This window comes from Podarcis muralis, chromosome Z (assembly GCF_964188315.1).
Source record: "Podarcis muralis chromosome Z, rPodMur119.hap1.1, whole genome shotgun sequence".
In the NCBI taxonomy this organism is placed as follows: Eukaryota; Metazoa; Chordata; class Lepidosauria; order Squamata; family Lacertidae; genus Podarcis; species Podarcis muralis.
The window spans coordinates 9,025,298-9,037,444 of NC_135673.1; the positions used below are offsets into that span (position 1 = coordinate 9,025,298).

General features: G+C 45.1%; 2 protein-coding genes across 6 annotated transcripts in view; one reads left to right on the forward strand and one right to left on the reverse strand.

The window, feature by feature from the left end:
• The window catches only part of SLC31A2 (solute carrier family 31 member 2), a 989,995-nt gene that overhangs the window by 139,439 nt on the left and 838,409 nt on the right, over positions 1-12,147 (forward strand). The window lies entirely within an intron of this gene.
• LOC114588886 (uncharacterized) overlaps positions 1-12,147 on the reverse strand; it is a 145,730-nt gene that overhangs the window by 16,987 nt on the left and 116,596 nt on the right. For all 5 annotated transcript variants that reach the window (XM_028714651.2, XM_028714652.2, XM_028714648.2 and 2 more), the window contains 11 exons: positions 11,543-11,596; positions 10,611-10,664; positions 10,358-10,411; positions 6,956-7,009; positions 6,422-6,529; positions 4,775-4,828; positions 4,241-4,294; positions 3,105-3,158; positions 1,260-1,313; positions 582-635; positions 116-169 (listed from right to left, as the gene is read on the reverse strand). In XM_028714651.2, the coding sequence (XP_028570484.2) occupies positions 116-169; positions 582-635; positions 1,260-1,313; positions 3,105-3,158; positions 4,241-4,294; positions 4,775-4,828; positions 6,422-6,529; positions 6,956-7,009; positions 10,358-10,411; positions 10,611-10,664; positions 11,543-11,596 (648 nt within the window). The remainder of the gene's footprint in view (positions 1-115; positions 170-581; positions 636-1,259; positions 1,314-3,104; positions 3,159-4,240; positions 4,295-4,774; positions 4,829-6,421; positions 6,530-6,955; positions 7,010-10,357; positions 10,412-10,610; positions 10,665-11,542; positions 11,597-12,147) is intronic.

The window sequence follows — 12,147 nt, forward strand, 5'->3', positions numbered from 1 at the left end:
GGCTACAAAGACAAATGTGTCCCAGGAAGGCTCTTAGTGCCTCTCTGTTACCTCTAGACTTCTGAACTTATGCATAACTTAATTGTAACGAGCCACCCTTGTGATCAATACTTACATAAGGGCCTTGGGGTCCCCGGGGACCACGGAGACCATGTTCACCTTGAGAGCCCTGGAAGGGAGAAAATAGGGAAAGGAGGGGGAAATGGCTATAACTATTTGCTTAAGCCCAGCAGCAGCTCCCTCTCTGGCTGTTCCACCATCCTTACTCAACTTGGCACCCTCTTGTTATTTTGGGCCAATGGTCAGGTGTGAACAGAATTACATATAGAAAACACCACGTTGGGAAAGACTGACATTAAGGGACCACAGGATGTGGAAGAGGACCCACAACTGCGCTGCAGCTAGACCTAAGATGGGTCACATCAGTGTCATGGCCACCACAGATATTAATACATATCACCCATCCAACCACTGAAATAAATACAGGGTATAAAAGTGAATAGTGACTATCTCAGAAGAATAAAGGTGACAAAAAGCAGCAATAATCAATAATTATTAAGAGTACAAAGCTTTTTGCCTACCTTGGGGCCTTTGGAGCCTCTTGGAGGTCTGGGTCCAGCTTTACCACGCTTGCCCTGATGGTGGTGGGGTAAACAGGGAAACAGAAAAAAGGTGAGTTGCCAAAGCTCAGGGTCTAACCCTCAGTTTCAGGGTTTCAGTTTTAACAATAAAAACCAAGGATAAAGTATAATTTGTTAACAGATTACTTCTGGGTTTCACCGCTTCTGCACATGCGTGTGATGTCATTTTGCACGTCTGCACATGCGTGAGTGGTGAAACCCGGAAGTAACCCTTTCTGGTACTTCCAGGTCGCTGTGGGGCGCAACCTGAAAATGCGCAACCTGAAGCAAACGTAACATGAGGTATGACTGTACAGGGTGAGTCTTTTTAAAAAAGGCCCTGTGGAACATGTGTACTCTGTATCCACTGGGCCTCTTTTAAAGGACTCACCCTGTATATCCATGGTAGAGCATTGCTTTGCATGCAGAATGTTCCAGGTTCAAACCCCAGCATCTCCAGGTAGGGTTGGGTAAAACTCCCTGCCTAATAACCTGGAGAGTTGATGACAGTCGGTGTAAACAGTAATGTGGCAGATGGACCAGTGGCCTAACTCCATATAAAGGCAGCTTCTGCTGCCCAGTTTATATAGGCCTAGCAACCTCTTATGCAAAAGCAGGAGCTACAGTGTGATTTCTTACCTTTCTGCCTGGATTGCCAGGGAACCCGGGATGCCCATCATATCCACGCTGCCCCTAAGGGAAGAGATGGAGAGAAAAGAGAGATGGAGGCAAAAAGTGAAGGCAGACTACTCCAGACCAGTGGCGTAGCATGGGTTGTCAGCACCCGGGGCAAGGCAAGTAATTTGCGCCCCCTAACCCGTGGATTTGCGCCCCCTAACCCGTGGATTTGCCCTAACCCCAGATGTTGCGCCCGGTGCGGCCGGCCCCCCCTGCACCCCCCACGCTACGCCACTGCTCCAGACACAACTTTAAAACCAGGTTTAATTCAACATGCACACACCCTTTCCCCGTGCCAAGCTTTGGGAAGGAAAAACCTGTTCTGCAGCTCATAAAAAAGAGTGGTTGGTCCATCATTTGATTCCATTCTCCCCTCGCTTTTGACACCCAGTGTAGGTATTTTCAGGACCCACCCCATTTTTTGCGATTGAATTTTTTTTTTAATTGCAAGTTTTAAAAACTGCCTTTAATGTTGCATTTTAAAATTGCTGCAACTTGCTGCAACTAAACCTTAAGGTGAACTGAAGGTAATACATATTAATAGTAATGATAACAACAACAAAAACAGCTTATCATAAATTACTTCAAACCAATTTCACAGGAAAAGCATCAACAGTAAAAAGTTAAAAGCAATCCCATAGTGTGCCTTGTTTCAATTATTTTACATAATTTCTTATCTTTTGCATTTTTGCATTTTCTGTAATTTTAATGTGTTTTCTTTTGTATTCATTTGTACAATGCTTTGGTGGGGCTTTGGGCAAAAAAAAAAAGCATCACACACATAAAGCAATGAATGTATGTCTACAATTAAAACCAAATTGGCAAAAACAATTTCAGATCAATACAGATAAAAGTGTGGTGAGGGGAATAAAATCTGACAGGAGAAAAGTTAGTGGTAGATGGCACTGATTCAATGCTTATGGTATTTTATTCTCTTGCTAATTATGCTGTTTTAAATGTGCATGTAATATTTGATTTCTTTTATTAATGTTTTCTTTGAAAAGTTTAAGATTCTTTTGGTTAACTCTTCTGTATTAAAGATGAATTCTGTAGTCAACCTTTTGTTGCTTTATTTTGAAATATTTGAGATAATATTTTAGTTTCCTGTTAATTACATTGTGTTGAATGTACACTTTGATTTTTCAGTAATATTCTATTCCGGATTGCTTTATTTGATGTTTTAATGTGTTATAAACTGCTTTTAGATTCCCCCCCTTAAATATATAAAGCAGTGAAGAAATGAAATAAAAAACAACACACAACCACCACCACCACCACAACAATGACTGAGTGGTGCTGGGGGGGGGGGGTGTCCACCCCCAACACCAGTTTTATGACACATTACACTTTTTAAACCTGAGAAGATGGTGGCAGAGAAAGTGGGCTTAAGCCCCCACCAAAGACAGGCCCACTACAACTGCAGGAGTTTATCTACACTTGTCTATAACTGCGGGCTTGTCTACACTTGCCCTGGTGATTTCCCCCAGGGACACCCACTGTTTACCACTGAATCAGAGCAAACACCAATCGGGTTTTCTCCAGATTAACGTTTGCTCTGATTCAGCACTAAAGAGTGGATTTTCCAGGGGAAAGCAGCAGGGTAAAGGCAAAACCTCTCAGACACATGCCTAGACAAGTAAAAGGCAAAAGATTTATACGATCTGAGGTGAAACCAGTTGAAAAACCCTTAGACCTGTGCTTTCGGGCACAGGAGAAGTGGAAGTGTGACAGGTGGTATACAAATCAGTCAGTCTGTCAAGTCAGTTAGTCAACCAAATAGAATCAAAGTTGGTAGAAAAATAATACCTTTTCTCCTTTACGGCCTTTTTGACCAGCCGGACCTGGTAGACCTAGAGGCCCCTGAAATACACATACAGTGGTACCATGGGTTACATATGCTTCAGGTTACAGACTCCGCTAACCCAGAAATAGTACCTCGGGTTAAGAACTTTGCTTCAGGATGACAAGAGAAATCGGGCTCCGGCAGCGTAGCAGTAGGAGGAGGCCCCATTGACTAAAGTGGTGCTTCAGGTTAAGAACAGTTTCAGGTTAAGAACGGACCTCCGGAACGAATCAAGTACTTAACCTGAGGTACCACTGTACAAAGAAAGAGAATCTGGGGATAGCACAAACCTCTTATCATTTTTTCCTTCATTTCTCTCTCCCCTGTCTCAGTTGGTACTGAGAACTGTGGGAAGGAAGAGTGGATCTTTCTTCTTACCATGAATTTTTGTTCACCTATAGCATTTGGTTTTCTTGCCACCAAGTTGGCAAGCACTATCAAGCTTTTGGGGGGGGGCGGTGTCCCACTTCAACTTGGGAGGTGGGGTTTGCAGAGATTCCACCTCACCTTGTATAAGGTAAAAAACCACCCGAGACTGGTGCTCACTGGGAACTGATAGGCAGGCCAACAGCGGAACCAGAGCAAATGACAGGTGGAGCCAGAGCCAATATAAGGCATAGTCAACTAATTCCAGTTCCATTCCCTTCTTCTTCCCTGATGAGTTCTACAAGGGCAGCACTGAGGCTGAGAAGGAGGAGGAAGCTGACAGCCGAGTCTGCCCCTTGTCTGGTTGTTAAGTAAAAAGTTAGAGAAGGTGGGTAGGGGCTGGAGGAGGCCAGACTGAGCTTGGATGGGCAGTGCCCAGCTAACCCTAGTGGACCAGACTTCACTGCCCCAAACAGCCAAAGGCACCCTGGTTTGACTGGGGGTTCATGCAAAGTGTATGCACACCTGTAATAAGCATGATATATCAAGGCAGGGCGGGGGGTACAGAGCCACAGGAAAGCATCCCGACTGATTCTGCACAAAGCATATAGTTTCAGCAAATATATTGGGATTCTTTTGCAGCATGTAACCCATTTTCTTAGGGTGAACAGAATTCTGGAGGGGAGAGGTCCATGGAAGAAGCTGACTTATATTCTAATACATGGTACTCCACCTGTTGGCCTGATGCCCCTTCCTGTCCCAGATCTCCTTTCTTGCCTGGGGGCCCCTGAAAGAAAGAAGGGAAGGAAGAAAGAGAAAGAAAAAGGGTAATACAAGAGCTGAAAGTTTATTCAATGAATCAGTGAATCAACTAAAAACATTTAGCTTGTCTAAAACAGAGATCCACAGGTTCCCATCTTCAGATGTTGCTTCTAGAGGGTCACAGGTTAGGAAGATAGGAAACTGCCTTATACTGAATCAAATCCATTGGTCCATGTAGCTTAGGGTTGTCAACACTGGCTGGCAGCAGCTCTCCAGGATTTCAGATTGTCTTTTCCAGCCCCACCTGGAGTTGCTGGGGGAAATGCAGGTGCTCTAAAGCCTTCCCTTTATCCTGAATGCCCATTGGTGGATCAGAATGTATCTCTAATTAATCCAGTCTTCTATTTTAATACACACATGTATTCAGAGATATATGTCCTATATGAAATCCTTCCCCACTGATCCCCTAAATGAGTAGAAAAAACAGCAAGGAGAACCGACTCACATCAAGACCAACTAGCCCTGCTGCTCCAGTTTTACCAGGGGGACCACAATCGCCCTAAAAATCCAAGGGAGAGAAAACAAACATGTTCAATTGTAAAATCACAAGCAGAGTATGCAACTATTATATCTTGCCAGTAGCATAGCTAGCCAGGGGCAGGGGGGTGGGAGGTAGGGAGTCTGCACTGGGCGGGGAGGCATAGGGCGCCATGGGGGTCTGTAGTGCACACTATGGCTGCTGTGCATTGGGGGGAGGGAATCCGGGTGGCATGGGGGTTGTTGGGCTTTTGGGGCACTGCAGGGGGTGGAGCCACTTCCTGTCCCTGAAATCGGAAGCTACGGAATTTTGGTGGCTGCCCTAAAAATAGCTCAGGTGCCAGCAGAGGTTACTATGTGGCTGTATCATGCCTTCTGCCTGTTAAAAGATGTACAGCCCCATCTATATCAGCTACTGTATTTTTCACTCTATATGACGCACCAGACCACAAGAGGCACCCAGTTTTTGGAGGAGGAAAACAAGAACAAAAATATTCTGAATCTCAGAAGCCAGAACAGCAAGAGGGATCGCTGCGCAGTGAATCCCTCTTGCTGTTCTGGCTTCTGGGATAGCTGCACAGCCTGCATTCGCTCCATAAGACGCACACACATTTCCCCTTACTTTTTAGGAGGGAAAAAGTGAGTCTTATAGAGCAAAAAATACGGTATGTTCTACCTCCCCTGTCAGAGGCAGTGTGCCTCTTGTGTCCTGCTGCTGGGAAATGCAAGTAGGGAAAGGTGCTGTTGTGCTTAAGTCCTGCAGGTTTCATTTGGACATCTGGTTGGCCATTGTGAGAACAAGATGCTGGACTAGATGAGCTTTTAGCCTGATCCAGCTGCGCCCTTTTTATGTGCTAATGTTCTTATGCTCTTCAGATCTATGATATGATAAAGCAGATACAGTTTTCTTTCATGGAAAAGGTTCAGCCCTTAAAAAGCAATTGAATGCACCTGAGCACCTAGCTCCACCAGTACGTCAAGCTCCCCATATCTTCTGACACACATGCAGGTCTGAACCTTGATGTTTCTCTTTTTATGCATGAGCTACTGCCAACATATAGCCCCAAGAATTGCTCAAAGGGGTTTGTGAGCTCAAAGTGAGATCATTGCTGCATATTACATATTGCAACTTCCCAAAGCAGAGAAAATTAAGGGCAGTGCTGAAGCACTGTCTTGTTTTTTTAGATGAGAGAGAGTATAAGAGACCTAGGTTGTAACATCAGTTTTATTTATACAATCAGAGCAAAGTGGAATCAAAGAGGCTTCTCCTGCAGCAGGTAAATCTGCCATTGGGATTCCCGGAGGGTGGCTGTCTCCCCCTATGCATCCTCCGTTTTAGTTATATCATCCAAAGACAGTGCAGTCTTCTACCCATCTATTTCGGAGCCCAAAATCAAATGGCAAACTTCTTCCTAAAGCGCTTTTCTGGCAACACCCAACCTGCAGTGTCATCTCCCAAAGGCTGGAGCGAGATTCTCTGATATCAAGGAACATTACAATTCTTTTGCTTAAGAAACTAAGCATTTACCAGTTTCCCACTCAAAGTGAATGGTCCATACACTGTAATCAAGATGGCAAGGCTCAACAACATCATCAGCTAAGAGCTAGGTCTTACCTTTGGGCCAGGCTCTCCTTTCCCACCTATATCTCCTTTTGATCCTTCCCGGCCATCAAAACCCTGGAGACCTTGAACACCCTTGGTGCCCACAGGGCCTGCTGCACCCTAGAGATTGCAAATGAGAGAGACGGCACAATTTTTTACATTTCTTTTTGAAACTGCCAATATGCTGTACATAGAATGAGCTGCAAGAAGAGATGGTCCCCCATCCCAGCAGCATAGTGGGAAATGTAGTTTTTCTAGCATTATTTTCTCTTATTTCCACTCCAACAAAAACAAGAATATCAAGCAACTGCTTTATTCATCCTCACTTGCTGCCAGTTGCTTTGGTGGAACATCTAGAGTTTGTGTGAATGTGCGTACACATGCACACACACACTGGAGCTGAAGTCTAACAACAACTAATGCATGGGGGAGGCGCACAGGTTCCCCAACCCTGCTAGATAAACTCTTAATTTGAGCAGCTTCACTGCTGAAGCAGCAGCCACTGAGCTCTGCCTTCCTGAACCATAACAATAGACAAATACTTACAGAAGGACCTGGCTTGCCCTGATCTCCCTTCCTCCCATCATCTCCTGGGAACCCCTGAAATAAAGAATTAACAACAACACTTTTATTCACAGTCATATTTTATTTACGCAATGCTTGCATGTTCAAAATGTTTCAGCAACTTTTATTTTGTTAAAATGCTTATGAAGAACTATGTAAGGTAGGTCAGGATTCTTATCCACATTTTGCTAACATTTTGTGTGTGTATGTGGCTGAGTATAACCAACATAAAGGTAAAGGTAAAGGGACCTCTGACCATTAGGTCCAGTTGTGGCCGACTCTGGGGTTGCGGCGCTCATCTCGCTTTATTGGCCGAGGGAGCTAGTGTATAGCTTCCGGGTCATGTGGCCAGCATGACTAAGCTGCTTCTGGCGAACCAGAGCAGCACACGGAAACGCTGTTTACCTTCCCGCTGGAGCGGTACCTATTTATCTACTTGCACTTGATGTGCTTTCGAACTGCTAGGTTGGCAGGAGCAGGGACCAAGCAACGGGAGCTCACTCTGTCACAGGGATTAGAACCGCCGACCTTCTGATCGGCAAGTCCTAGGCTCTGTGGTTTAACCCACAGTGCCACCCGCATCCCTATAACCAACATGCCTAAGTCTAATTAAGGCAAGACAGGGTTAATACTATAGAGTAAGCTGTCCTATCGGGCTTAGCTACATCCACTTCCCTTCCATTGGGAGGAAATGGGTAATCAAGCTTATTGTTCTCCCCCAGTCTACCTAAGAAGCTCAATGTGCGGGGAGGACTGAGCTGATTGTGCCAAACTCAAACCACATGGCTCTCATGAGCCATTTGTTACTACAGTGGTACCTCGGGTTACATACGCTTCTGGTTACATATGCTTCAGGTTACAGACTCTGCTAACCCATAAATAGTGCTTCAGGTTAAGAACTTTGCTTCAGGATGAGAACATAAATCGTGCTCCGGTGGCGCGGCAGCAGCAGGAGGCCCCATTAGCTAAAGTGGTGCTTCAGGTTAAGAACAGTTTCAGGTTAAGCACGGACCTCCGGAACGAATTAAGTACTTAACCCAAGGTACCACTGTATACCATTAGGAACTTGCACCACTTTGAAATTAAACTAAACTAAGTTTTACAGCCTGTGCAACCTTTCTGACTGATGTATGGAGAGGCACAAGAAGCTGAACTTTGGAGAATTGTAAGTAAACCATTGTAACTTAATAAATGTATGGTCTTTTCCTATGGTGGGGGAAGAGGAGATTATTTTAGAACTCACATGGAAACATATATTTTAAAGGTCTAACAGCATATACTTCCACACTTTACTTTGCTGAATTTTTTGAGTTTTTAAATCTCTGCTGGTGTTCTCTCACCAAAAAGTACTGGCCTCAAACCTGGATCTTGGCATCCAGGGAGTTCTCCTTTTATACCTACTTGGCATCCTTGCCACCATCAAATATATGGTGGGCTGGTGAAAGGGCATGGGGAAAGGATTTAGCTCAATGGTACAATATTCGTTTTGTTTGCACAGGGTCCCTGATTCAATCTCTGGCATCTCCAGGAGGGGCTGGGACACTTCTTTGCAGCACCAGAGTGCCGCTGCTAGTCAGAGCAGGATATACTGAGCTATACAGGACCAATGGTTTGACAGGCAGCCTCCATATGCTCATGTTTCATTCAGCTCTTTATTCAGAGCCAAGAGGGCTTGGAACATACATTGTTCTTTGATGAAAGACAAAGAGCTGAGTAACAGAACCCACGCTTTCTATGCAAAAGATCTCCAGTTCAGTCTTCAGCATCTCCTGGTAGGCTCTTGACTGAAATCCTGGAAAGCCACTGCCCGTCAGTGCAGACAATACTGAACTAGCTGGAACAGTGGTCTAGTCTGCATGAGGTAATTTCCCACATTTCTATGAAAAACATTTGCCTCTAGCTGGGAAGCTGGTGGCGCTGTGGGTTAAACCACAGAGCCTAGGGCTTGCCGATCAGAAGGTCGGCGGTTCGAATCCCCGCAATGGGGTGAGCTCCCGTTGCTCAGTCCCTGCTCCTGCCAACCTAGCAGTTCAAAAGCACGTCAAGTGCAAGTAGATAAATAGGTACCGCTCCGGCAGGAAGGTAAACGGCGTTTCCGTGCGCTGCTCTGGTTCGCCAGAAGCGGCTTAGTCATGCTGGCCACATGACCCGGAAGCTGTACACCGGCTCCCTTGGCCTATAGAGCGAGATGAGCACTGCAACCCAAGTGTCAGTCATGACTGGACCTAATGGTCAGGGGTCCCTTTACCTTTTCTAGCTGGAGTCTCTGCCTGGAGGGCTGTGGTAACACTGGCTGCTAGTGATGGATAAATCTGCTAATGTGGTTCTCTTAATTTCTTCTCTCTGCCCCCCCCCAAGGTCAGCTCTCCACATTTCTCCATTAATTGGTGGTTTTCAAACAAACAAACAAACAAACAAAACAAACAAACAAAAATCCTCTCGAACCTCTGGCAGCATTTTAATGTTCTCCTATTTCTAGTGCAAATTTCTTCCCCATGCTTTCATTGTGTTTTTATGTTGCAAACCACCCTGAGATCTATGGATGAACAGGCCGGTATACAAATTTAATAAATAATAATAATAGACAGCACCTGGTGCTCCAGATCTTTATGACGGCAATGTGATCCAGCTATACATCTGATTTACACAACTTTTCGCAAGCAATATTGTTTTACAGCATGCACTGTTGTATGCTATTTCCCCAGCACATGCATTTTTATTTTTTCTTTAAATTTTCTTTATACTTTTCAGATATATACATTTCACTGATTTTACAATCATTTTGACATTTTAAAACTTGACTTCCTTCCCCCTCTTTCTGCGGTTCCTTAAATTTATTTTTAATATCTTCTGCATATCCAAATTAACTAAACTTACTCAGTTATTTCTCTTCTTTAAATATATACTCTTATGTAGTTGCAGGTTATTACTATAATCCCGACAGTGTTTTTATGCGTTTACAATTTATCTGTAAATATTCAATAAACCATTTCCATTCTTTTATAGAAAGTATGTTATCTTGATTTCTTATTCTTCCAGTATCTGCATTTTTCATGCAGGCTTTCCTGCAATATGTCTAGTTTTGCACACATTTATTTTAGTAGCAGAAAAACTCGAGAAGTGTGAATTTTGAAGGATGGCTGTGTTTTGATTTGCATTCCAGTAAATGCAAATACGATAGCATCCTATTAAAATGTGAATGCTATTATTATGATGAAATTTCTATACCGCCCTTCGCCCAAAGACCACAGGGCAGTTTACAGTATCAAAACACCTACTGATGGTATTCCAGACCTATCATTATGAGGGGAGTGTGAGCCACCTATACATATTATTTATATCTCAAGAAGAATGAGATTTGGGTACCAAGCGCCTTGCCCTTACCACCAGTCCTGTAGCACCACTAGGTCCAATCGCACCATGAGGTCCTGGCTTTCCCTGAGAGAAAGAAGAAAAGGAGGGGTGGGAAGAACTGTGAAATAGGAAACACCATTTTGCTACCTGGGAAACAGGTGAGCTGCCTCAGTTAAACTGACGATACTGACTCACTGCGCACACATATACTTCTCCCATAATCGTATTTTTGTCCCATATCCCTTACTCTACCAGCAAAGTCATGGGCAAAAAATGGAGATACCTTCATTCCTTCAGGACCATCCAATCCTGGAATCCCCCGGACTCCAATTTCACCCTGCAATGCCAAAAAAAGAGCAGAGGTCACTGACAAGACACATCTCTCTGGCTTATGGCTGGATTTGATGGGTGCCATGTTCCCAGCTTGAGGGCCCCAGTGTTGGCCTGAGAAAGGCTCTGATTCATTTGAATGTTGGACTCCACTCTAAATGGGGCATTGGTTCTGGCATGTTTCCTGGAGGTGCAACAGCAGCAGCAGAACACAACAAGAAGTTTCACCAGCATGCAGCAGCAAGTTGACATCAAACCACTGTTTATTTTGGAGGGCCACAAGTACCGCCACCTCTAATTCTTGCCATGCTGGCTGGGGGTTGGTAGGAGTTGTCGTTCAACAACATCTAGAGGGCCATAGGCCCTCCTATTCTTCTTTAGGATCCAGGGGTACCACTGAACAGCTCAGCTCAGCAGTCCAAGGTGTCATGCCTCCTGTATCCTGCAATGATCTGGACACAGAGTTAGAGGCAGCAGGGGGCATCAGATGAGGAGCCAGGGCTGGGGCTGGGTTTAGAGCTGCCTGTGGAAGATAGAGAGACCATTGTGACAAAGGTGGTTGGGCTCCCACCAGGTGGGAGACTATGGAAAGGAAAAGTGCCCATCTTCAGGCCAGAGGGTTGACCCTTTAAGGCTCTCAAGGGGGTGAAGCCTGGAAGAAATAGTCTGGAGACAGAAACATAAAAGGCCTCCGTCTGCCCCCAATTGTTGTCTGTACAAGTTGGATGTGCCTCACTACCAGGCTCTGTTGCTTTCCCTATGGGTTTCGGCATTGACCAGAACACAGCTCAAGGACCTTGGCCAATGCCTAAACCTTGCCAAGGTGGCATCACTTGCAGGTCCAGCATGACCTCTGTGAGGCCACAGCTATGAAATGTGACCTACCTGTGCTCCTCTTGCTCCTCCAGGTCCTGCAGTTCCAGCTATGCCTGCTTGGCCCTTTATGGAAAAACAGAGGAGAGAAAATGAGGCACAGGATGAATTCAATTGATTCTCCCGATGGAAACTCTGGAGACAGAATCTGCCCTAGCTTCTTCCCCACTAGAAAAAAAAATCATTTACAACATCTTTTGGGGGGACAGTAGCAGTTGGCAGAGTGAGGCTGTGCTACTTACCTGACCTCCTATTTACTGGGAGGGGGAGGGACGAGGCAGCAGTGGGGTCGGCGCGGTGCAAACGCACCAGTAGAGACAATCTGCTGCTTCTGCTGGTGCGTTTGCACCGTGCTGATCTTGTTGCTGCCTTATCCCTCCTGCTGCCTCCCAATAAACTGCAGCTACTCAAAAGCTGGCAGGTCAGGGTAGCCCTACAACACCAACTACTGCTCCTGGAAGCTGCTGTGTTGGGTAGGCCCTTGATTAGGGATTCTTAGAGGCTAATCATTTAATATGCATTCATATACATCAACCCCACCTAAGCGCTGCTCCCTTCCTTGCCTTCTCTTTCCTCCCCCAACCTTGTTTTTTTACCAAGTAACATACCCTCTGGAA